General features: G+C 37.1%; 1 protein-coding gene across 1 annotated transcript in view; it reads left to right on the top strand.

The window, feature by feature from the left end:
- LOC125611343 (cortactin-binding protein 2-like) overlaps positions 1–25,493 on the top strand; it is an 87,075-nt gene that overhangs the window by 13,035 nt on the left and 48,547 nt on the right. Inside the window, exons 3-4 of the mRNA XM_048785919.1 lie at positions 290–386; positions 11,086–11,193. Of these exons, the coding sequence (XP_048641876.1) occupies positions 290–386; positions 11,086–11,193 (205 nt within the window). The remainder of the gene's footprint in view (positions 1–289; positions 387–11,085; positions 11,194–25,493) is intronic.

Below are 25,493 nucleotides of genomic sequence, written 5' to 3'. Positions count from 1 at the left end.
CGGGAGGTGTGTAGACGCGGGTTGCTGGATCCCGGTCCCCGTCCCGGGGACGCTCCTTAATCCCGAACACCTCTAGATGTCCCTTTCTTCGGGCGCCCCCAGGGCCAGAGACTGGTTTGAGTGGGACGGGGCAGCCACCCGGGTTAGGGATCCCTTCTGTCCTTTAGGGCTCCCTGTGCGTGTCCTGTGCAACCCTTACGCCCACTCCCTCCACTGGGGGGCATTTTGACCCGGAACGAGGGCTGAGTGTGTTTCTTGTCGAATGTGACCCCCCATTGTTCACCTTTAGCTGCGCGCGTGGCTGTGAGCGCGTGTCCCCGGGGTGCCTGGCACCTCTCAGTGGACCCAGGAAAGCAGGGAGAGGGAGGCGGGCCATCGCCAAGCAGGTGTGGGGATGCCCATTGTGTGTTTCTCTTCTTGTGCCTTTGGGAGGCCAGTTGGGAGAGGCCCGCGCCCAGCTGTGGGCGCTGCTGCAGCTGAGCGACAGCACTTTAGGTAGCTGCTTGCTGCTCCATCACTTGGTGGTGGTGGTGGTGGTGGTGGTGGTGGTGGTGTCGTTCTTCCAGAGGCGATGCCCTGGCAAGGTGGAGGTTCTGCACCTGGTTTCTGGATATTGTTTTCACCTGGGGTCTGGAAGCCAAATGGGCTGCTTCCCATGGCTCATCCTGTGTTTAGCACCATGAATATATCCATGTATTGATACTTGCTCGTGTTTTCCAGCCTTTTCCCTGATGAGGGCTGGACCCACATTTCCTGGGTGCAAAAACCTTATCGGGGCTTGAAAACCAGCTTCTCTGGAGCTGCAAAGATCTCTAAAGAAAGGCAGATCTGGGAGCACCTCCCACTCTTGGCGCGATCCAGCTGCTCTGGCTGAGGCTGAGGATTCCGGGTGGGATGGAGTGAGCCGGGCGTGGACGCCCCCTCGGTTCCTCCCACCACCTGAGAGAAGTCTTTGCGGGAGGCAGCAGAGGGCAGGGCAGGGCGTAAACAGCACAGGCTGTTTTAACTTCCTCCCACCTCTGGAGGTAGGGCTTTCTGGAGAGGGAGAGGAGAGATGTGGAGGAAGGCACTGGGAGTGAGAGGAGCTGTGTTTGAAAAGGAAAGGAGAAACGGAGGAGGAGGGCTGCTGATTTCCGCTTGTGAAACTGGCAAATTTGGAGCTCAAACTTTTGCGAAAATTGAATTTTCATCCCTAGTGTGGAAAATGTGGAGTTTTAAAAGATTTATGGTGAAATCTTTTCACTCTCTGAGTTCTCCTCTCCAAGGTATAATAAGAAAGCTAGATGTTAAACCAACAAACCTCTCTGGGAAGCTGAAATGATTGGGTACTTACATACTCAAAAGATGGTGAGGGAAAGGCAATGAATGGAAAAGGAGGTGGTATGTTGTAAACCAGCAAGGTTGGATTTGTTTGTTTAGCCTATGTAGAATGAGCTTCTTTCTATTCTCAATATTTTAATCACCTGACAATTAAACCAAGCCCAGCCATCTGATTAGTGATGTGTAGCTGACATATAGTTTCCTTAGATTGTAAACACCACCTTGTTTACAAGAGGATTTTGGAATTAACAAGGTCAGTGTCCCCTCTCTGTTAAAAAATTTTAGGAGTCTGAATTTCACTGCTGATCATTGGGGATTTGATGATTTTAGGCTTGTCAATGGGAATAACCATGGAAAATACGTGAAAATGAACCTCCTTTGTTATTTGCATAGAATCCTTTGGGGTTCTCAGATGCAGCAAAAGTCTCAATCTGATAGTTTTTTAAAAATAACTCGATTTTAAAGATATTTTGCTGCCTTATGCAGTACAACTGGGCATAATATTTTTCAAAATAAATTGACTTAAAAATGCATGGTCCATTTTTATCATCCCTTTGAAGTATAGATAGATTACATTAAAGAAGAGGCAGAGAAATATGTCATAATTGCTTCTTATCTAATATCTAAAAATCAAAGGCATATGTATGAATTTTGGGTTCTTTTAAACCAGGACTTAATTTTTTTTTTAATTTTAGCAAGCAATTCTTTTTTTGTATGTTAGAGATTTATTTCATTTCAAATTGGTTTATATATTGTGCATTTTTATATATACATTTGGCAGTAATGAGCCAGCGGAGCCTCCAAAGCAGTAGGCTATTTTTGAAAGTGAGTGTTTTCACTAAGTTTTGACTATTTAGATTGTTGCTTAGGAACAAGTTTAATTTATAGTTTTCAGTTTAATATCATTTTCAGTGGAGTGTTTTAAATTTAGTTTGTGATCCTTGTTCTTAGCTGTTTGAATCCTGAAAGCCTCCCAAGTGTAAAGCTGGCTAACAGTTACGTTATTCAGTAGGATCATATTAATAGTCTTTGCTGGAACCATGCTGGGAGACATGGGTTATTTTCAGTGTCTTAGCCAAATGTGATGACTTTTATAGGCCATATTGCTATTTTAACTCCTAATGGATAAGGCAGTATGGAAAAAAAATCTTCCTGCTTTTTATTGTCACCAAAGAATTTAGGAATGAAAGGAAAATGGAGATCTTTTAAAAGCTATATTTGGGATACCAACCAGCAGTCTTACCATTCTGAGCTTTCTTTAGCAGCTAATATGCAAAAAGTAGGTATAAATTTTGTTGCCATGGTGATAGACAAAGAGAAACTTGGACAATATGTTTGTTTAAAAATGCACAACAGTGATATTAAAACAACTTAATGGCTAGATTGTTGTTTCAGTGGCAATATTGAATGTAAACGCAATGAGAGAATCTTAGTTGATTTTGCTAATTTTTAAAAGCTAAATTGTTGTTCTATGACAACTATAAATATTGAAAGTTTCACTAAATAAAATTTGCTGATTTATCGCATATCATTGAACATTTACAAGTGGAAGCATCATGAGTAACATCTCTGCTGACCTAAAGTGACGTATCACATTGATAGAAACTGACATACACCAAGAAATCATAGGAGAAATTGTGGTGTTATGAGAGGCACAAATAATTTGCAAAAGAAGTATTAGGAGAAACAAACAGAGAGAGAGTTCCTAGTGGAAGGATCTGGAAATGCTGTGCAGAATGAGGACATTTCACCTGGGGATTAATACAAAGTGGATGTGGACAGAGACTGCCTGAAGGAGTGTGCATCTGTGTCTGGTTCTTGGGGTTCTTTAAGTCATGACATATATAAAAGACTTTCAGAGGTGAGTGCAGAGGTTTCCATTTTGACCTCAGCTGTATGCTTTAGAAAAAAAATAGTTTAAAATTTGCAAAAATTGAAATAAAATTTCCTCAGAGGTTAGAATATGACTGTTTTCAGTGTGATGTTTTTCATTCTTCTTAAATTATAAGCAGTATGTTTCTGTTTGCACCTGCTTTGTTTTCTTTGGACTTTATTATTGTCATTGCCTTTGCTCTTGTCATTGTTTTTCTTACAGGAGCAGTTTTATGTAGAGAAAAACATTTGTATTATTTGTAATTGAATTCATGCCTAGACTGAATTGCCAGTTGGTTCTGTCCTCATGTGCGTCACATAAGTTTATGAGTTCAGAAATGTTTCATAGTCTTAGTACTCAGTCATTTGCAGATATCTTCTGTTGGTCACATGTAATCAAGGATGTGATGAGGAGAGAACAGACTCAAAGAGGATTGTGTGAATTTATTTGCAAAAGAAATCAAAGGTTACTTATCACAGTGCCAGTCACATGGCAAGTATTTTACAGATGTCTATTGAATGAAAAAAAAGGAAAGAAAATCCATTAGAAAGCTATGTCATCATAATTAATGTTGGTTGGCTAATTGGAAAATTTTGTTACCAGGTTATAATGAAATTATTGTTCTATGTTTTTTATTAACATTATAGATATTAGAGACCTTGAATCAAAAGATTTTCATTTTACCCCTTTCTAAACTGCTTTTCTCAATGAATTTGAAAAATGCTTCCAGATTTTTAATTTAATTTCAACACTATTAATTTTCTTTTTAGATTACCTCTCTTCCAAATGATGATTGAGGCTAGCAGTGTAGTAGTGGTGACTGTACCACTTCCATCCAGAAGACTTGTGACAGTAGAGTCATGGCCATATTACCCATTTGGACTTGGAGGAGGGGATGATTGAGGATAAGGTGGAAATGTGGGAAAGTCTGGAGACAGAGAATGGGAATAAAAAGAAAGATTGGCCAGGAAGGAGGCAGTTAGGCAAGGTTTTTGAGTAGACTGCGGATGCACAAACCATGGGAATTCAACTTTAAATGCATCTAGGAAGGATGAAGCCATATCTCTTCCCAGTTTACATGTACTTGCTGCCTAAACACATCTGAATGTGGCTTTAGAGAGAGGCTTTGTAAGAATCCTCTTGATTGGATCCTCTCTATGGGAGCTCTTGGAAAAGGAGATCTGTCTTTTCTCCTTGATGATTTGGTAAAGAAATAGAGAACAGACACCAGAGAGTAATGATGATGGCATTGACAGTAAAGATTGACAGAATTTTAGTCTGATCTTTTATAAATAACCTTTACAAAGATGACATCATGTTACTAATGCTGTGTACACAATGGTGTCATCAATGTGGAACCTGATTTTAGGGGGGAGATTATCCCTGAATAAATTTTTAAGAAACAACTAATAATTTGAGGATCTATTTGCAAGGTTAGTATAGTAAATGAAGTATAATCAAGTCAACATTGTTTTGTGGAGTGAGTGCTTATTTGTAAATTATTTAGTTTTGACATTGCTATGTTTCATGGGAAAGACAACTGGAATGATTCCAAAAAGTCTGCTTGAGTTCTCCCACAAAAGGGCTTCATAGCTGCAAGAGTATAATTTAGCCTTCCATGCCCCAGCCTCTTCACTTTGAAAATCAGCATGCTGACATTTGCCACCTACAGATCAAGACAATATTCTTCAATGCATTGCAAGCTTCTTAAAGCACAATTATTAGGTGGAAATACTTTTATTTTTCTGAGATGCAGCCCATTCTTTCCCTGAAGAGGAAATGGAGACTGAGAGGAGTTTTGAAAGAAGGAAAAGGGAGGTAGCTGGGCCTAATTATCAGATGCTGTCACCCCTGACTGAGCCACTTTTCTGCTTTTCATTTCAGCTTTCTCTTAGTTAAAATTAGTTACATCCATTACCAGTTTTCCTTCCTGACATTGTTTCCTTGTCAGTATTACCTCCTCCCAGTACACTGAAAGTGCCTTGTCTTTGCAGGAAAGACAAAAGACCCCAGGCAGTGTGGTTGACTTGAGGACCCTTTGTTCTCTATATGTTGTTTTAAAGATTTCCCTAGTTTAGGTTACTCTAAATGATTTTTTAAACAATCAATGATTGATTGAATGCTCAGTTACTTAGTTGCTTCTAGAGTGGACTGTAGCATTGTGTCTTAGTTGTCAAGTGTGTACCTGTAGAATGTTGTACCTTAGTGGGCTACAACATTTCATGCTGTTTTATGCTGCAGGCAATAGGCACTTAATACCAAAAGTTGGGGGCAGGACACATTTGATAAAATCAGGTGAAGATGTGATATTCTTGCTATCCTGACACATCTAGTAAATGTGAGGGAATAGAGTTACCAGAGAATATAAATTTAGTACTGTAAGTAAATATAACCGGCAGGACATGATTAGTTGATAGATAAGTTAATACAACAGACTCTAAGTCCAAATTGAGAGAACAAAAGATTTCTAGAGTCTAGGAGGGCATACAAAAATGGAAGCTATGCTTCTTGTTGAAGATAAGTATCAGATGAATATGAAGAATAAGGAGGACCAGGGAGAGCAGAATCAGAGGTATGCGATCCTCTCATGAAAACTCACTCTTCCATGTAGAGAGAGAAATCAGGAGGAATAATCCCAAGGCGAGAGGTAATGACAAATTTTAAAATGGTCTGAATTCGTGAGAAACATTATACGTTCTTTATGAAAAGTATTATAATTGGCTAAATTCATATTCTATGTACTTAGAAAGTTGGACTTAGTTTTTTTTCATGTCAATAATTCAGTATTAAAATTGTGATCCTTTTGAAGTTTCAAGATGTTTCATTGCTTTCTCTTCTTTATGGTCCTTATTTATCCCAAAGGAAAAAAATCTTACTTTCTTAGGAAATTCTAAGTGCATTACTATTAGCATACACTATTAAATGAGGAGCAACACACATTTCTGTAACTTCTAAGCAAAGAGGCAAAATCAATTTTCCTCAAGTATTTCTCATAGGCCTTCAGTCTTAGGGAATGACCTAAATTTTCTCAGTCCATCAATACAGTTACCCTAATGGTAAATGAAATTAGGATGTTTGGGGCTGGAGGAGTTTTTAGAGATCAATTAGCTCAATATCCATATTTACTGATGAGAAACCTGAGAACCAAACAAATGAAATGACTTGTCCTTCTTTGCTGATTGCTCATTAGCCACATATCTTGTGCCTTCCAGGCCATCTGCTCTCTCAGACACCCTCACTCTTTCTTCCTTAAGAGAGATTGATCAAATGTAGGCACAACTCACTGGGTTTTAAGCTGGACAGAGGTAGAGAATGTGTTTTCCTAGTAGAACTGTTTCACCTAGCAGCCCGGATAAGACTGGTATGTTTGGGTAGAGACCTGAGGGGCACTTAGCCACTGTGGCTCCACCATGTTCTGAAGGCTTTTTGGCATCGCATCAAGGTGCCAACCCCATTTATTCTTTAAGGTTATGGGCAAGGCCCTTTGGCCCCATTTGGCTGTGACTGTAGAATCCCCCTGAGTTTTAAATTTAGGGGTAGGAGAGTAAGGTATCCTTGGTGGTGACCTGTTTTCAGTTTTAGCTGTTTAAGATGACTCAATTCAGTCAGGTTCTGTTTTTATCTTCTCCTTCTCTCTCCTTCACTGAGCCTGAATGAGAAGATTGCCTTCTGTACACCTACCATAAGTATTTCATGGTGCAAAACTGCTGTTGAAAAAGGGTATTTCTCCTTTTTCATTTATATATAAGCCTAAATATATTAATTATAACAAATTAATAATTAATATATGCTACATTAACATGAAAAATTAATATGCAATAAAAAACAATGCATCAATATAGCATATACCAATATACATGATTTGTTGTATCCCAGAGAAGATATCTTCTCTATTTGGTGAATAGACCTGGGTTAGATTACACTGCCATGACAGATTTTTTTTCCCCCATATGAGATAAGATCCATGCCAGATGTTCGTACCGAATGCATTTACTGCATATACTGTCTGGTGCAATTCCTCGGTAGCACTTTCCCTGGCATATAGTACTTTTCCTGGTATATGGATCAGACCTTAAGAGCAGTAATTAGAGTTAAAATCCAACAGGTATGCTTTGTTTTTTATTTTTGAGTTTCTTTCTGTTGCTAAGAAATGAGAGCTAGGTGTAAGAAAGCTTAGACTATGAGCATTTCCTTGGGGTAGAGGGGTTCATGTTTTTTTGAGTGCCCTGATGGACAGCTTAGTTTTTTATTTGGCATGTTTTGGATCTGTTCTGTTTTCTTTTGAAAAATTAAATTACCAGGGTAGTATTTTATCAACAAGAGATTTAAAACAATTCCTTTTGTTCTTGAATCAAGAAGCATTAATGATTTTTCTCTATATCTAAGTATTTTTATCCCATATGTATATCAGATGAATGTCCATTCATATGAAACAAAAATGAAGGTTTTTATTGGAATTTTTGCTTCTAGGCTTGCTTATTTTTCTAAAATTACCAAAGGGCTTTATATTTATTTATAAAATATCTAGAACCTTAAGATCACCACCTATTTTCATGCACTTTTGGTTTTAAACCCTGCTTTGCCAGAATAGGGGATGGGAACATCAGATACGGAGAATAGCAAATTGAAAATATTATTATTATTGGAAATCAGGAATGAGTGGTGTTTTAGTGAGGAAGTACAGATGGAGGTATAGGGGAGAAGGAAGCAGACACACTACATACCTAAAATAATATATATCACCTATATTATGATGTGAGATAGATTTCTAAAATATTCTGTGACAAAGTTTAGCAAGAACCCTATAACAGTAGTGGTGGTAGTGGTGGTGGTGGTGATTATTATTATTCCCATTACTGGGAATTGAATCCAGGGGTGCTCTACCACTGAGTCACATCTGCAGCTCTTTTTATTTTATTTTATTTTTTTTTATTTTGAGACAGGGTCTTGCTGAGTTCCCGAGGCTGGCCTTGAATTTGCCATCCTCCTGCCTCAACCTTCCAAGTAGCTGGGATTACAGGCGTGTGCCAATGCATTTTTTAAAAAATGAATTTCCCCATCAATTGATGGTAATATATAGAAAAACAGAAGTGTTGTTTGCAGGTCACTGTTATGATGTCAGTGATGATGGAAGCAGGGCAAACTCTCCTGACTGTAACATGAATCAGAATCTTGGCAATGTCTTCTATAATTTATTAGTTTTTAAAAGGGAGTGCTTTGCTTATGAAGCTTCAGGGAAACAAGCACAATAAAACATACAATTAATTAAAATCTTTAGAACAACCAGCAGCAACATTAATAAAACATTACCTTTTAAAGCACATAAGAATTGCAGCTTATTCTCCCATCTCAGTAGGGGGGAAAACAGAATAAAAGTCTGTCTTTCATCATTGTCAATAAACTGAGTTTATTGGACTTGTGCTGGTAGATTTTCAAAGAATAGGCTCTTAGCCAGTGTCCCACTACTCCCTACATAAAACATCTGGGATAGTAAAAACAATTGCCGGCCTTTATTTAGCACTTACTTCACTTATGTATTCTTATTTAATCCTCACAAGAACTTTGCAGAGTAGATGCTAGTGTTACCATTGTATAGATGAGAAAGCAGAGACTCAACCAAGTTATTGAAATGCTTCTCAAAGTGTCATCCAGCTTGGACCAGCAGCACCAGAAGGAGCTTGCTTATTAGAAAGGCAAACTTATAGCCTCTCTAACAATCAAGAAATTCTGAATCAATTTCTAGAGGTAGAGACCTGCAGCCTGTTTTTTAAGTTAAAGTCTCCAGGTGATTCTTACATGCTAAAGTTTTAAATAATATAAGATATAATGCTATAGTAGAGTTTGGGACCTGCTATATCGGATTTTACTATTCACAGGGGACATCTCTGAGTTGCCTTCTAAGCTGTGCTCTCCTTCAAACCTGCTATAGGTTTAGCTCGTCTCTTTTTCCATCTTTAGGCCCTGCCTTCCAAATAACTGCTCACTCTAGTGGGTGTGTGTAAGAAGAAACAATTTACATAGGAAAATTCTTTTAAAATCTTTCTCAAGGGATCCATCTAGGTCTTGTCTCTTTCCCATTTATCACTGTGTCCCCTTCCAGATGGCTCTTTTGAAGTGAGATATGACTAGTTTCTGGTCAGGTCTTGTGAAAGCCCCTGAAGTTGTTTGTGGTCTCTGCTGTGTTTACTCCTGTTTATGCACAAAGACAATCTGGTGGTAGATGTAGGTGCTAAGCCAGTTGTTACTGCACTTACAGAACGCATTCTGGAATTCTGATACTGTATGATACTGAATGGTCAAGTGTGCACACAAATTATAGCACTTGGTTGGATGTCCTGGTTTTACCATTTACTGGTTACATGATCTGTGTATGTTATCTGACTTCTCTGAGTTGTGGTTTTCCTAACTAAAAAAACAGAGATGGTGATGTCATGTGGATTAGATTTGGTTCTTTGAGAATACTTTGAAAACCGTTGGGTGCTATACAAATGTGAAGTAATGTTCTGGAATGTACTGAAGAACAGCTTCTGAGGTTGGGTATACCAAGACATTTGGGGATAGACATGAGTTTCCTTCCAAGGATGGTGACTGTGATAGTCAAATGAAAGTTTCCATAGAAGAGAGAAGCATATTGTGTGTTTTTGGAGGACTTCAGTCTTTGGACTCACCCAGACCCAGCTGAGAACACATTAACTGATCTTCTCTCCACTTTATCTGTAACATAGATGTTAGAAGACCTAATTGTAAAAGTTATTGTTAGGAAAGAAGTTGAAGCAAGAGAATTTGGATTCAGTGGTATATCAATGTGATTTAATGCTGTAAGATTGGATGTAGTCATGATGGAAGGAATGTGGAGAACATGATAGGGCTTGGAGAGTACTGTATGAGAAGTTATGACCCCCAGGGCCATTGTGCTGACTCCTCATAGTGCAACTGTGTCTCTGGAAGGCTGACTTGTTCTAGCCTCAGCTCCACACCTAACCCTCCTCGTAGAATAAGAAGCTACTGAGAATTTGCCTAAGAAAGCACTTCAATAACTTAATTGTAGAGTTCCATAGGCCCAAATAACTATAAGTGGGTTGTGGTTCAGGCTTATTAAAAGTGAATCTGTATGCAGTGAGCATGTGTATACATGTTGGTGGGGAAGGGTGGGCAGTATGAAGAACACGTTCCTTTGAAATGGGTAACTGTTAGTTGGCTCAATGGATTATTTCCTTTGGAAATGTGAATCTGGGGTTACCTAGTCATTCTACTTTTGAAGAGAAGCCACAATTCTAGAATTATGTATTTATTTATTTGGTGATATTTTCAAATTTCTTTTTCTTTTCTTTTTTTTTTTTTAATATAGTTTGAACACAGTGGAAAGTTTTTCTGTGGCTCAAGTAACACACATCTGTGGGCCAGATTTGGTTGTCGGTTGCGTACTAGTGGCCTCTGCTGCAGAGTGTTCTATAAACATGACCTGTTATTATTGGATCTCCTGGAATTTATAATAACCTCCCAGGAGCCTTTATGTTGGGACCCTTCTAAGAATACATCTGTGTTTTCTTTTCTGCCCTCCAACCAGCCCCCACCTCACCCTGACATATACCAGGCCTGTTTTGACATAACTCCAGGGACTCTAAATATGTGCCACATAATTTGGAGAGATTCTGATTGAGGTGTGCAGGCAGCCTGGGGAACTATATCTCCTTAGATGGGAGATTTGAGAAAGTGGCATCATGGCTTTTACCTCTCCTAAAAGATTAAGGTATAGATTGTCTTTAATTGAACAGCATATTAGCTTCTTTTCTGAACCCCTGGGATAAAAAGGACCTATCGTATATCTGTAGGATATATGGATCTTTCTTAAGAAATAGTTTTTAATTGCATTTTTAAATTTTGTGTTACAGAAAAAAGAGTTTGATGTGGACACCCTCAGTAAATCAGAGCTGCGGATGCTGCTGAGTGTGATGGAAGGGGAGCTGGAGGCCAGAGACCTCGTCATTGAGGCCCTGCGGGTAAGAACATTCTGGGGCAAGGTCTCCTTGTGTATCATTATTTTCTCAAAGGGCCACTAGCAGAGCTGTTTTTAATTTTTAAATCAAATATATTTGAAATGTTCCATCAGGATAAAATGTGCCCCTCACTCTGGACACCAACCCTTTATAAGCTTGTAAACTTTATAAGCCAACAAACACTAAAGTCAAATGGCTCTTTACATGTTGGGGACTGAGAATAAACTGTTGACTATGGAAGGCTTGAAAAGTCAGTTGTATTATTCCAGCATTTTTTTTTTGTTGTTGTTGTTTCACATACTTATTTGGTTAAAGACATATTTTTAGAAGACTGGTAATTTAGTTTCTTGCATTGGATATGTTGGCAGTGAGGAAAAATAGTCATTTATATAAAAAAAAAGTTGCTGATACTAGATCTTTTTTCTTCCTATATAAATGAAAAATGATTTTTTTATTTTCAGAAATTTAGTGTTTAAAAAGTCTATAAATATATGTATATTTACATAAATATGTAAATACTTATATCTTTAAATAGGTTATTATTTTTATCTGATCTTACAGTAATTTTAAAACTATTTCCATAGTATTGCAAAGAATATGTTACATGTCTTAATTTTTCTTTTTGCCTTCAGTATATTTTCACAGAATTGAAGTTGATACAGTAGATGTATGATGACCCCTCAATTTGGTGTCAGAAAAAAGTGGGGAGTATATTTGTACCATCTGCAGACCAATATTGAGCTGAAGGTGTTGCTTTTTGAATAAGTTTAAATAGATATTTGCAGTTTTGTTATGAGATATGACCATCCTGTTCCACATTAGGAACATATTATTCTGTTTTTTGTTTGTTTGTTTGTTTTTTAGTATTTTTTTCAGATGTTGATGAACATTTATTTATTTATTTATTTATACATGGCACTAAGAATTGAACCCAGTGCCTCGCACATGCTGGGCAAGTACTCTACCACTGAGCTACAACCCTAGCCCCAGGAACATACATATTCTTGAATGAACTTTTGGGAGAATTGCTGAGGCAGTACATCACTGAGATGTGTGAATTTCAGCTCAAGGACAGGATAAGGGCACAGTCACCAGCTAAGGCAAATAGCATAGCCTCTTAAGACCAAACAGAAGTGAAGAGTTCCACTTCCACCTTAGGGATTTTTCTAATCCTTTCTGTTTACATGTTAAAGGGGTCAGCGTTGCACACAAAACGTTTGAAAATTTAGTGAAGTCTGTTTTTTTATGTTGCCTTAGAAACCATATCTATTTCTATTTTTAATTTTTTTGCATTATTATTTAATTTCTTTGCATTATCAAATGTAGGAGTAGAGATAAAGGCTTGATAGTGACTTCCAAAGATAACATTTTTCATAGAATCAAGGAATGTCAGAATTACAAGAAGCCTCACTTGATATCATAGACTAGAGGTTTGCATCCCTATCAGATCTTGTGTCTCATTTTTTTATAAAATATTATTTACTATGCTTCCCTGAAATTTATGGATAATTGTATGTGTAAGTGAATTATACTAAAAATTAAACCAATACGTGACACAATATACTATGATATAAAGAAAATAGGAAATTAATTATAATTGGATGTATTTCCAACATATACACTAAAGTATAACTATACTGGAAGGCATGAAAAAGTAGATGGCCTTTTGATCTATGTATACACAGGTTATAAAAGAATTCTGATCCTAGTGTGCCATAACATTGACTCAGATGCAGTGAGGTGACTTTTTAAATCAGAGAATGACGTTAGGTAAAGTTTAGCAAAAGTGTACATTTATATAGGAATTGAAACCCTGGAAGATTCAGTTTGTTAAAACAACTTGTTAAGGTACATGGAATTACTCTCCTGGCTTGAATGTGTGTACTGAAGGTTCTAATAAAAGGAATGTGTGGAGGAACATTTCAAAGTTTGGGGGGACCTAGGACAGTTTCTGGATCAGTGCCCAACCCTTCTCCCTACCCCATAAGGGCCAATTACTGTGAAAACTAAACATGTTCTTGCTTGTATCCATGGCACCTTGGAGGGCACTTGTAGAGCACTGGCTAAGACCAGACTCCTTTGTTTATAGATTAAAACCAACCAAACAAAAAGGAAGCCCAAAGAGATGTTGATCTGTCTAAGATCACAATGTGCTGTGCATGGGAATCTTCTAGGTTCATTTTCACACAACCTCCCTTGGGGAACTCAGTGTATATGGAGGTTTTCAAAAACTTTCTTTTTCTTTAATTATGATGATATGTTTACATATTTATGACCCTGTTTTTAAGAATAGGTAATAATGTCATCTTCATATACCAGTGGTAGCCAGCATAGACCCTCTGTGGTGATTTACTGATTGACTCTTTATTCCCTGGAGCATTCACAGTAACTACTGAAATATTTACTTAGATCCAAATGTGTCATTTAGTTGCCTTTCCCTCCCACATTTCTTTTTTATTTAATACAATATTTTAATTGAAGGGGAAATTGTATTTTAAAAAGGTAATATTAATTACTTTAATTGAATTGCAAAACTCTGAACTGAAGTCCACTTTAATCTCATAGAAAACATTTTGTCAATGATTGCCTCTCATTCACATGAGATAGCAGTACATCTTTGAATAAGTATATATGTTCAAATGAAGCCCAGAAGGAAATATTTTGGAGTTTTATTAGAGGATGTGTTAAAAGAGAAGCAGCAATAGCAAGATATCCACAGAGCCTTTTGAGTTAAATTTAATTGAATATTCAAAATTTGAGTGCACAATTTTATCCAGAAATTAGCAATTCAAGGATAATTGTTCAGATTGCTGTCTTTTGGCCTGCATTTCTTCCCCCCCCCCTTACTACAAGTATTTTTGTTAGTTTCTTAGTCAAAGGGAAACAAAGACAAGATGATGAAAATGATATAATTATAAAACTTTAAAATGACAAAATTATGTGTTTTAGCCTGCATGTAGAGGGCTCAGCCTGCTATTATTAGCATGAGTTTGCATGAATATTTTTTCATTGAAATAGTGACTGTCTTCAGTGGTTACCTTCGGATTTCCTCCATACTTTTTATTTTCTTTTAGGTTAAATAAATGAGAAATGACTGTATTAAAGATATGGCAGTTCTTCCTCCTAACCTTCATTGATAGACTCACTGTATCGTCCAGACTTCCAATTATTGTTTGCATTGAATTTTTTTTTAATTAGCCAGCTCAACAGTTCTTCAGATAAAATGAATTTATAGCTCTGATAACACTGGGGACTATCAGATCATAGAATTGCCTTGTACAAGCAACCGTAGCAAAGAAACCCAATACACCATAGAAATTGATTTCTCTCTCTCTCTCTCTCTCTCTCTCATGACATTCTGGAGTGAGTGATCCCAACTGGAGGGGCAGCTCTGTGTTGAGTGGTCATTCAGCAGCCCAGGTTATTTCTGTCTCTTAACTCTCCTTAGGGAGTTATCCTCATCTGTGTGGTTGAAACTGGATCAAAGCCAGCTCCACATCCCAGTGTTTGGTTAGAAGAGAGGAAGTGGAAAGCAAGTAACTTCCCTTGAGCACAAGCTTTCTTCTATATAGGGCACTGAGGAGCATTAGAGAGAAATTGTGGACACATCTAGTTGCATAGAAGACTGGAAAATGGCACTGGCTTGCCACTCTGTGGAAGAAGAGGGGATTTTAGAGAACCTTAACAACCTATGAAAGACCAAGAAAGAGGGCTCTTATCCTGGTATAATCATACAAAGCATCCTAGATAGGATAACATAGGATACATATCCTTCTCTCTCACTTTCCCTCCATAAGTATTTGTTCAGGACGAAGCACATGTAAGTGGAGGTATATTATGCCAAAAATTGTGTCTCTTTAGAAAGTTGTATCCTGACTTAGTATGTTTTAAAAATAATCTGAATAATGTCATTTTGATCCTACTGTTAACTTAGTATGTTCAGAGTTTGCCTGGAATCATCTTTTCAGAAATTTTGAATTCAAAATTCAATGTTAAAGCTTTTAAATGATTTTTCTTTAAATTAAAATAGGTTCCTCAACTTCATTCCTGTTGATATATGAGACTGGATATTTTTTATGGTGGAGGGAGCTGTCCTGTATGTCACAGATATTCAGAAGCATCCTACCATGGCCTCTTCACTCATGACAACCAAAAAAGGTCTCCTCATTAGGGAAAAATGTTGCCCCAACATGTTGCCCTACTTGGGAAACACTGCTTTAAAGCAACACTGGTCAAAGAAATGCTGCTTTTAAAAATGGTTGCTAGAATGAATGTAAGAACTCAAAGTTGATTCAAATATGTCACATTATGATACAGTGATTTTCTTGTGAAACTTTGACTCTTTAAGACTAAAAGTTAACCTGAAAATGTGCCTTTAGCAAATTCCATGATCCTTTTGAAACATGCCACATATTTTACTATTTAAAATTACACTCTAGTTTTTTATGCAGAACTTATTTTTTTTCCTTTTCTTTCTTTCTTTTTTTTTTTCCATACAGTATTGAGGATTGAACCCTAAACCTCATGCATGCCATGCAAGTGCTCTATCACTGAGCAACAGTCCCAGCCCCTAAATATCTTATTTTTCAAATTGAAAAGTCTTTTATGGTTCATGGCTCAGTGCTGGAATCTTGACATAAAACAGAGGCAGTCTATTTTTGCAGGGCTGGGGATTGAACCCAGAACTTCGTGGGTGCTAGGCAAGTGCTCTACCACTGAGCTACATCTCCAGCCCCAAAGGGATATCTCTTTAAGTAGAAGAATGCTTTCACTTTAATTTTCAAAATAGCTTCTGGATTGTGTGTTTCTCATATGTCACGTCTGCTAAATATTGATAAAAGAATGTCAGTCTCGATTTTTATTCATTTCAACTAAGTAAAACATGCAGCCTTTTGTATTTCAAAATTCTCCTAGGAATGCAGACAGTTGATTGACCAAGACATACGCCTTTTTTATGCTGTTCATTTTAATGAATGAATGAATGAATTTGCTGAGCTGAGCTCACAAAAACGTAAATTAATTTGTTTCTTTCTCTGCCTATTGAGATAACACTTTTGCCTGTCTAGGGAAAGGAAGAAGTGTGTTGACCAGATTTTGTGTTGTTTCTGCAGGCAAATCAGTTTTCATAATGTCCAAATAGCTCATGGTTTTAAAAATATCTTTCTTTTTTGTCCAGTAAGACAAACACAAGAACTATCAATTTTGATTTTTTTAAGAAATTGTAGTTTCTCTGAACAGTTATCATTAGTGGAAAAAATAGATGACAATCAGGTAAAACAATCCTATCTTTATATACTGGAATGAGGATGATGTTGCAACAGATCAAAGTGTTTGTTATAATTTCTGGTCCATTTAATGAGCAATGGAAGTCAGCGAATGATGCTTCCTTGCTGATTATTATCAATACATTATTGATATATCTGTATCTATTGAATATAGACATTTATGATATCATCATATATTCATGATGTTGTGAATATATAAGAAAAGCAAAGATGAGGCCGTCCCATCTCTGTGATGTACCACTTGATCCACATTGGTTGCAGGATAAAGCCAGGACTACAAATTGGGTGAAACCAGGAATATATTTTAAACACTTTGAAGATTATTACAGTTTAGGGGACTATCCAATGATCAGTTCAGAATTACTCCCATGTGACCTGAAAATACAAGGTGTTCCCTTAAGACATTCTGTTACAATTTAGCCACCTGGTCTTAACATTCAGAGTCTGAAGTACAAGCCTTGAGTTTTTGTGGAAATTTCCCTTATTACATTTATGATTAGTTATGTATCTTAATTGTAAGAGGAAATAAGGGTATAAAGCAGAACTCTTAAAATTCTACTTTTCTTATCTATGGCATTTAAACAAATTTAAGATTTATATTTCTAACTTTCCAATTTTCTGAGTGAAATGTAAATAGTTTTTGAATAAATGAAAAAAGACAGAAAAAGTTATATCCCATGTCTCAAGTGGTACTTGAACTGAGTGGAAAAGTCTGTGCATTTGGTCAACAGATATTTATTGTCTTTGTTATGCTCTAGGCATGTTCTGGGCATCAAGGGTACAGTGGAGAACAAGAAGCATTATTTCTTTCCCATGGATCTTAGACTCCAGTGGGAGAGATGGGTGTTAAAGTGATCAAAGCAAATCTTTAGACAAATTGTGTTTACACAGTTTGTTTGAACAAAGAATTGGGCAGTGTACAGAATCAGAAAAGGTTTAGAGAACTCTGCTGGGCAGTGTGAGCAATGATTGTAGACAGAAAAAGGATTGGTTGCAGTTAGGCATTTGCCTTGTTTGAATGTGTCTGATCAGTTGGAAGTCTGTGATTGGATAAAACTCAGCTCCTTGTGATTGGCTGATACTGAGCTGCTTTTTAATTTTTTTTAACTTCTAAATTAGGTTTATATTTGTAAACATATGGAGTTATGTGGTTGTTCGTTATATAGAAACCCAAAGTGTGGAAACAGCCTCAAGCCAATGGACTTCCTGCTTATTTGATTTAAAAACAATAAACAAATTTATCTAAGTACAAATTATAATTATGGAAGAAAAAGAAGGAATGCTGTGAGAGATAAGGAAAGGAGTGATATTTTAGAATGATCAGGGAAGGCTTACCTGAGGAGGAGACACCTCCTGAGACTTGGCAATGGAGAGAGATCATGAATTTAGGTGGAGAGTGGTTCAGGCAAATGGGGGCAGCATGGGAAAGAATGGCACAAGATCAGATGAGGAGCGGGGGCCATACAGTGAAGGCCACGGTAAGGCTACATTTGACCCAATATCAGGTGGGGAGCCATTGGAGTGTTTCCACTTGAGAAAGACTTCAGTTTGATTTACATTTTCTAAAAAAAAAAAAAAAAAACTTTTTTTGCACAATTTTATTGCATTTTTTTGGCCTCAAAATTTATTAAATGTAAATATTTAAAATACATCGCCAGTATGGGGATAAAAGATATGCAGACCTCCCTAGCTGCTAAGCTGACACAGGACTGCTGAGTGGGAACAGAACACCATCAGGCCATCTGAGTTTTTAGTTGTTTCCCTCTCCCCAGGTGTGGAAAACTGGCTTCCTATCACTTTTGTTCCTTGCCAATGGACAGTGTTTTTCTCTGAATTGTTATGAGTTAGCTGATTATGATTTTTAGTTAAGATTGGTTTAAATTAATATTGATGAAGTTCTCCACTTGACATTTTTTTTTTTGAAAAGGCAAAATTGTATCTTCAGTTTTGTTTTCTCCAATCCACTTCACCTCAATTCAGATACTTATTTAAAAATTTTTTCTGTTCAGATTTTTATATGAAATAAATTTTATTTTTAAAAGCCCTCTTCTTTCAGAATTGAAACAAATGTATAGTTCCAATGGTGTACTTAACTGCAAAATCAAATTCCTTCTTATTTCTTTCATCTGGATTTGGGTAAAATAGCAGAAGTTAGCTTCACATAGTGCTGAAAGGGAGTTGGCAAGAAAATATAGGATCTTTCAACAGTGTCTGAATTTTTTTCTGCTCTAATACATCCATGTTGGCCTGTTTTGAATGGGCCATTGCAGTTTTTATGGTCACCTAATGACTCCATACAAAATTGAGATGCTAGAGGGGACAACCTCTTTAACAGCCCTGAATCCCTCTCATGAAATTCTCTTATGGGAAATATAATGGAGTTCTCATTCAGTGTCTATATCAAATTATAATTGCATCTCATATGGGCATTAAAATATTGTGGATAATAAACTCTTAGGAAGCTCTTAACTTATCACAGAGTACATCAGCCTAATTTTGTATATTTGAGTGGTAATTTTTATCCATGGTAAAGGTTGAGACTTGCCAAGTCAAGGGGAATAAACCTCCCATATGTTGACATCTGGGCATCCCAGCCATTCTGTCCTCAAGGGGGCCTTTAAATCTCTAGGCAGATGGGATGGGTAGGTACTTTAATATCACACCTCCCAGCCTCACATGCAGATGCATTTGTATTATGAGGAGTGGACAATGTAATATGCCACATGGCACTGCTCATAGTCTCTGTGAACCTTGAAAGTTATAGGACAGATCCTGTTCACTTGCTTCCTGTCTTCTGGAGTGGGTGTTAATGCTTCTTCCTCAGGGTAGAACTCATACTTCCTAAGTCACAGACTGCCAGTGCGACACAGGAACCAAAGCTAATCTACTCTGTTAATTTATCTTCACAGCAAGCCTATGGCAAGCTGGGAAACAAGCAGTCATGAAGTCAGAGGGGCATTCTGGATGGTCAGACCACATGCCAAAAGAGTTAGGAGCAGCATCATTTCTGTGGGCTTGAGTTACCACTGTCTGTGGTCCTGGTGGTCAGTTGTGAGAGCATCTTAGAAAAAGAGAAGTGACTTCTATCACATGTTGCCAGCCAACATTTTTAAAAGCAAAACTTTCAAGTAGGAACTTCAGAAACTTACAAAGTATATTGGAAATAGTATTATAAGCTCACAATCCTGGGCTCTCCACAGGGTTCCTGCTCTGCCTGAAGGTTGAAGTTTGAGCAAGGCATGGAGATGGAAAAGGAATTAACATTGTTTGGGTTTTGATATGTGCCAGGTACTAGATATGCATTGTCTCTTATTATCACTATGAAATCCTGTGAGGTCCACAATAGTACTCTCACTCTAGGAATGGAGACAATGACGTACAGAGAATTTAAACCAGTTTCTGTCTGACTCCTAACCTCTGTTCTCCTCATTCTTTTTCTGCAAAGGCAGTGTTAATGAAACTAAGCATTTTCTTAGAGCAGGGGTCATCATCCATGGATTCTTTATTTTACTCTAAATGCTGCAAAATCCCAGACCATTTTCCACACACCTGTAATAAATTGTAAATATCAAAAGCTACCCAGAAATCAAAGCAACAAAAAAATTGTCAATATTCTGTGTTTAAACATTCATTCACTGCTCCCTTTCAGTTGATTGCAGGTAATTAAAAGCAGAAGTAAATCATTCAAGACTTAAGATCTTACCCAATGACAATTATGATAATGTAGAAAAGCATCATTGATTATTAATGTTTTCTTTTTCTCATTAATTATCATACCAAAAGATTGTACTTTTCTGTAATTAGAATGTGATTTTGTCATCTGATGAGAGAGAACATCTTTCATGCATGTGTGAATGCTGTAGGACCCAAGTTTGCAATAAGGAAATGCAGGTTTCCACATTGACAAAGACACAGTTGCTAAGCACCAGTTCTTTCCCATCCATTACTAAATCCCTTCTCCTGTAGATGCATTTCACTCACTTTTTTTTTTCCTTTAGACTTTGATCAACTTGTTTTTATTTCCTATCCGGAAAAAGAAAAGAACCAGCAGTTAGTAAATTGAGTCATTAAATAGGAATTCAGATTGTTTTCCATGAAAGACTCTTACTGACTTTCTTAAAGATATATAATTCTTTGATTTTTCCAATCAGTTGAAGTTATAGTGAGGGCAGATTATGTAAGCCAGGGTTGTGATACAGGCTCTGTGGATGCAAAGCTGAACATTTTAAGTAATTAGTATGTTCAAATGCAGATGTATCACTGGCCTTGTTAGGAAGTTCAGTTTCCTTTCCCAGAAACCAGTTTTAGATTATTTTAAACATATTTCTAAATAATCCCTGGAAGTTAACATAGTTGAGGATGATTTCCTGTTATGGAGTCTTCTTCCTGGACTGGCTGGGAATAAATTTTCCTAGGCACTGTCAAAAGTGCATTGGGCTTCCCATTGGAGTCTTGGTCAAACAGTGGAACTTCACTGGTATAATGGAGAAGCCAACTTTCGTCATTTCTTCTTGTCTATATCAGAGGGTTTCATGTGGTTTTGTGTCCAATGGGAAGGTAATTAGATGTGTTGGGGAATAAGGTGGAAGGAACAGTAGGACAATTAGTGGAAGAGCTTTAGAAACCCTTAATGAGTATTGTTAATATGTTAAACTCTCAATGTGTTTAAATTCAAACAGTTGACAATTGTGATTCACTGTAGGCTGTGGGGTAAGAAAAGAATATGATAAAAATAGTGTTTAAAGGAGATTATGTTAGCCACTTTGGGAAATAGATTGACAGAAAAAGGGAGAAGAGGGATCTGAGTCAGTAATTAACATAGACACTGTTAAAGTGTGTTTCTGTAAAGCTTTGAATTCTGGATGTTGGTTCTAAATACAGGTGATATCTTGTGTGGGGGGCAGGGGTACTAGCAGGATGTGAAGAGACAGGACTGTGAATAAAAATAACTCTCTAGCATAAGTGTGTGTTATTTTCTAACTGGCGACAGCAAATATTTATTCCTAAAGCAATTTCATCATTAGGGTAGAAACTTTGTTTTTCTTAGGACTTTATGTTTATGCGTATTTATACCCAAGTAATTCAGGCATCTGCTCCAGTTCTCCCCAAAGCCTTTTTAGTGCTAGTCATTCAACATTCATCCAACAAATATTTATTGAGGGTATACTGCCATGCCAGGTGTTGTACTGGGCACTAGGAAGAGTGCAAGCTAGAGAGGCCTGGTACTCATGGGACTTGGTTTAATAAAGGACCCGAACCATTATTACAGGTTCTACTTCTACCAAGTGCAATAATGGAAAAGTACCCAGGCACTAAGATTATATACCATAATCAATAGGGTATTTTTCTAAGATCTTTTATAAAAATAGGTGAGAGTAAAAATACTAAAAACTAAGCAAAATAGGAAGATTTTAAATAAATTTAATAAAAAGAAAAACATGTTTCTTTGGTTTGATCTCCATTGGCTTACGTTTCCCTAGATTTTGTACAACTTTTGGAAGCTGTTTCTTTTTTGCGTAGCCACAATGCCCTGTTTCCTTTTGCTCTCTCCTCTGCAGATGATGGCCTTTGGACTCCTTGCTTTCCAAAGTGGATATTAGTTTCCCCTATTTATCATTCATTGGGGGTACTTCAGAATACAGAGCAGTATTGCTGTTTTTACCCTGGTGACTTACAGAGGTGTTTTTCTGTTTGCTATTTTTTTTTTTTTTTTGGTACTGGGGATTGAATCCAGGGGCACTTAACTATTGAGTCACATTTGTAGTTCTCTTGGAGTTCAGATAACTACAGGCTTCGGCTTCCTTGTCATACAGCCTGGGATACAATAGTGAGCACCCTAAGAGACAAGAAGGAGAATCTGCCTGGTCCTTATTAAAGCCTAGATGACAGTCACTTTTCTTTATATTTTATTGTCCAAGTAGTCTCAGATTCAAGGTAGAGACAGAGACCTGACCAGATGTTTTAATACCTTTAGGGCACTGCTACTATTATTTGCTGAGCCCTTACTACCAAACATGGTATTTAGTATTTGATGTCAGTTATCTCATATAATCCTCACAAGTGTCCTTGGAAGGAGATACTATTGTTATCTCACTTTAAGGCTCATAGTTAAGAACTGTGTTCTGTAACACATAGCTGATAAGTATCTAGCACAACTTGGGCCCAGGGTTTTTAATTCCAAGTGTGTCTTCTTAAACACTTTCTTATGTAATTTATGGAAGAAAGCTAGCTAATAGTGACTGGATTATAAGACAAAGCAGGCTTGTGTGTTGCAGTAAAGCACATATGAAAGAATTCTGATGAAGGTAAATTATGGATGGCTTCTGGGAAAAGGTGGCATTCCAGGAGTCTTAAAGAAGGGGCACATTAGTGAACAGAACAATGAGAGGTATACTTGAATTGAAGATAGCATGAGCTCAAGATTTGAGTGTTCTCTGAGTACAAAGATAACTGATACTGGGGCACAGGTGCTTAGACTGATGGAGTGGGACATAGAATGGGCTCTATCAAGGAGGTTTTCAGTGCCAACCTGAAGCATGTATATGCTTAGTATGATAGTATGAGTTGTTGAAAATTATTAAGGAAATAGTAACTTCGTTGGTTCTGCAAGTGTGGTTCCAAACCAGCAGCAACACCTCACAACTTGTTGGAAATGCAGATTATTGGAATATAGCACCCCAGACTCTGAGGATGGTGCAGAGCATTCTGTTTTCACAAGCCCTCCAGGTGACTCATTCAAGCCCAAGTTTGAGAACCACTCATCTGAGGGCCTGTCACTCATTGTAAATCAGGCACATTTTGTATAACCTTTGTCATGGTGTTGATTAGGTGTTAGGATTGAAAGGCTTTCTGTTCTGTAAGCAGCAGGGCAAGCAATTTGGTGACTAAAGCTGATCCCATCTCTAAAGAGTTACATCTGTAACTGGTCCACATAAGATTTGAAGTGGAATTAAAATAACAAAAATGGAAGAATATGAAAAAAAGGGACTAGAACAATGGCTGACAAATCTTTCAGTCATAAGATCTTTTTTCTTTTAATGAACTCTTACTTGAGGTCCAGAACGAAAACCAGAACTTGAACTGCTGAGTTGAAGCAAAAGTTTGGGATTTAATGCTTCCTGGTAGGGAAAATAAAATGGGAACAGGCCAAGTCACATGATTTGTGTTATATCTGAGTCGGGTGGAAACATTGCAATTATTGCCTCAGGAAAAGCAAACTCCTCTGGGGACAGGTCTAAAATTTCTTCTGTGCCTCTTCAATTTGGAGGTGTTAGTAAACTGGTCACCATTGTTTTTAGCAAAACCCACATAAAAATGTGATAGCTGGGTGTAAATGAGTGCTTTTGCATACTTATTCATAGACGAAATGAAAGGGAGGTTAAGTGAAGGTAAGGGGTGGGCTATGAACTGGCACTTCCCTAGCTCCTCTAAGTCAACAGAGGGGCTGTGTGCCCTTCCAACCATTTGCCAGGATAGTCTGATACCATTTGCTAATGGTTCCTCATTTAACCATTTTTGGTTCCTCATTTTCATTCTGAGCAAATATATCATTTCTATTCAAATGTGGTTAGGCAAAGCAGTATTTATGAAAAAAAATTTGAATGTGGAGCAAAACCATGAACAAAGTTATATCAATGTTCCTAAAAGAAAATGAGAGTTGATGTCAACTAATTGGGGCTTATAATAGTTTTTCCCAGAATGTATGGTGACTTCCAGTAATGTAAATGTTTTTATATTATGAATTTATGAATATGCTTTAAGTACTATTGGTTGTCATTAGATGAGCGCTTCCTATACGCTGAAATAATTTTGTCGAGTGTTACCTCTAATCAAACTTACTGGAATTTCATCAGTTTTTACATGCTTGCTTTTTGGACTTGCCAACACCAGTTCATGGTTCTACTTTTTATTGCTTTGAAAATTTCTGCTGCATTTTTTTTTCTAGCACTCCTCAAATGACTTAGAATGTTATAAGCACTTTGGTAACCCTGTGATCTAAAATTTTGTTATTCAGCTCTTTCTTCCTACCAGAGAACTGTCTGTGGTCTTTTGTTGGGCCTGGTTGCTGTGTTTCTCTGGTGTCTCAAATTGTCTCTAAGTCAATTTGTTTTTAAATCATAACTAACCAAGTGTAACTTTTGGTAAACTTTCACTAACATTTTTGCTTCATACCAAGTTAAGCTATCCTTTTAAAAAGAGAGACTTATGAGAGGATATTAAATTACACAAATATTTGCTTTAAAAAATCACAGTATTCAGGAAGCTGGCTTTTAAATTGTGATACTTTAGCTGAGGGATGAAGATTACCAGATAGCAATAATGGAAAGTTTTTTAACATTTGCATTAGCAAAAATATTTATGGTAACTAAACCATATCAGCCTTGTAAATTGCAACAGTGGCTCCAATGGATGTTCAAAATGTTTCTTCATTAATTTTCTTTTTAATTGGATTGATAATATTGTGTGAGATTTTATGTAGTCCATATCTCATTTTCTTTCCTTTTTTTTTGGTACGTGATCTCAGGGAGCAAGATGGGATTAGGCTTTCTCTGTGATCCCATTTTCCTAATAACTGAATTTTAATTCTTCGTCTACCAGAAAGTTATACTTCCTTTTCTTCATGGAAGCATGTATCCTTTGCTTGTTAAATTTCTGACTTAAAATTTTCAAGCTGGTATGGTGGTACAAACCTGTGATCCCAGCTACGAGGGAGACTGAAACATGAAGATTGCAAGTTTTAGGCTGACTTGGACAAATTATTGAGACCCTGTCTCAAAAAATAAAAAGATGTAGGAGTATGGCTCAGTGGTAAAGAGTCCTTGGGTTCAATCTCTTACACTGGGGGAAGGGACAGAAAAAAATAAACTCCAGTAATCTCACCACCATAACATAGTTGAATCAGATTACACAACACAGGTTTAGATTGTTCACATTTTAATCAAGCATTTTAAATATTTTCAGTCTTCCTTACATTCATAAATCATACAGTTTATTTCATATGATTGAAGAATCAGAACC

This window comes from Marmota marmota, unplaced genomic scaffold, assembly GCF_001458135.2.
Source record: "Marmota marmota marmota unplaced genomic scaffold, marMar, whole genome shotgun sequence".
In the NCBI taxonomy this organism is placed as follows: Eukaryota; Metazoa; Chordata; class Mammalia; order Rodentia; family Sciuridae; genus Marmota; species Marmota marmota.
Note: the sequence above shows the minus strand (reverse complement) of the source record. Positions and strands in the feature narration are given on the sequence as shown.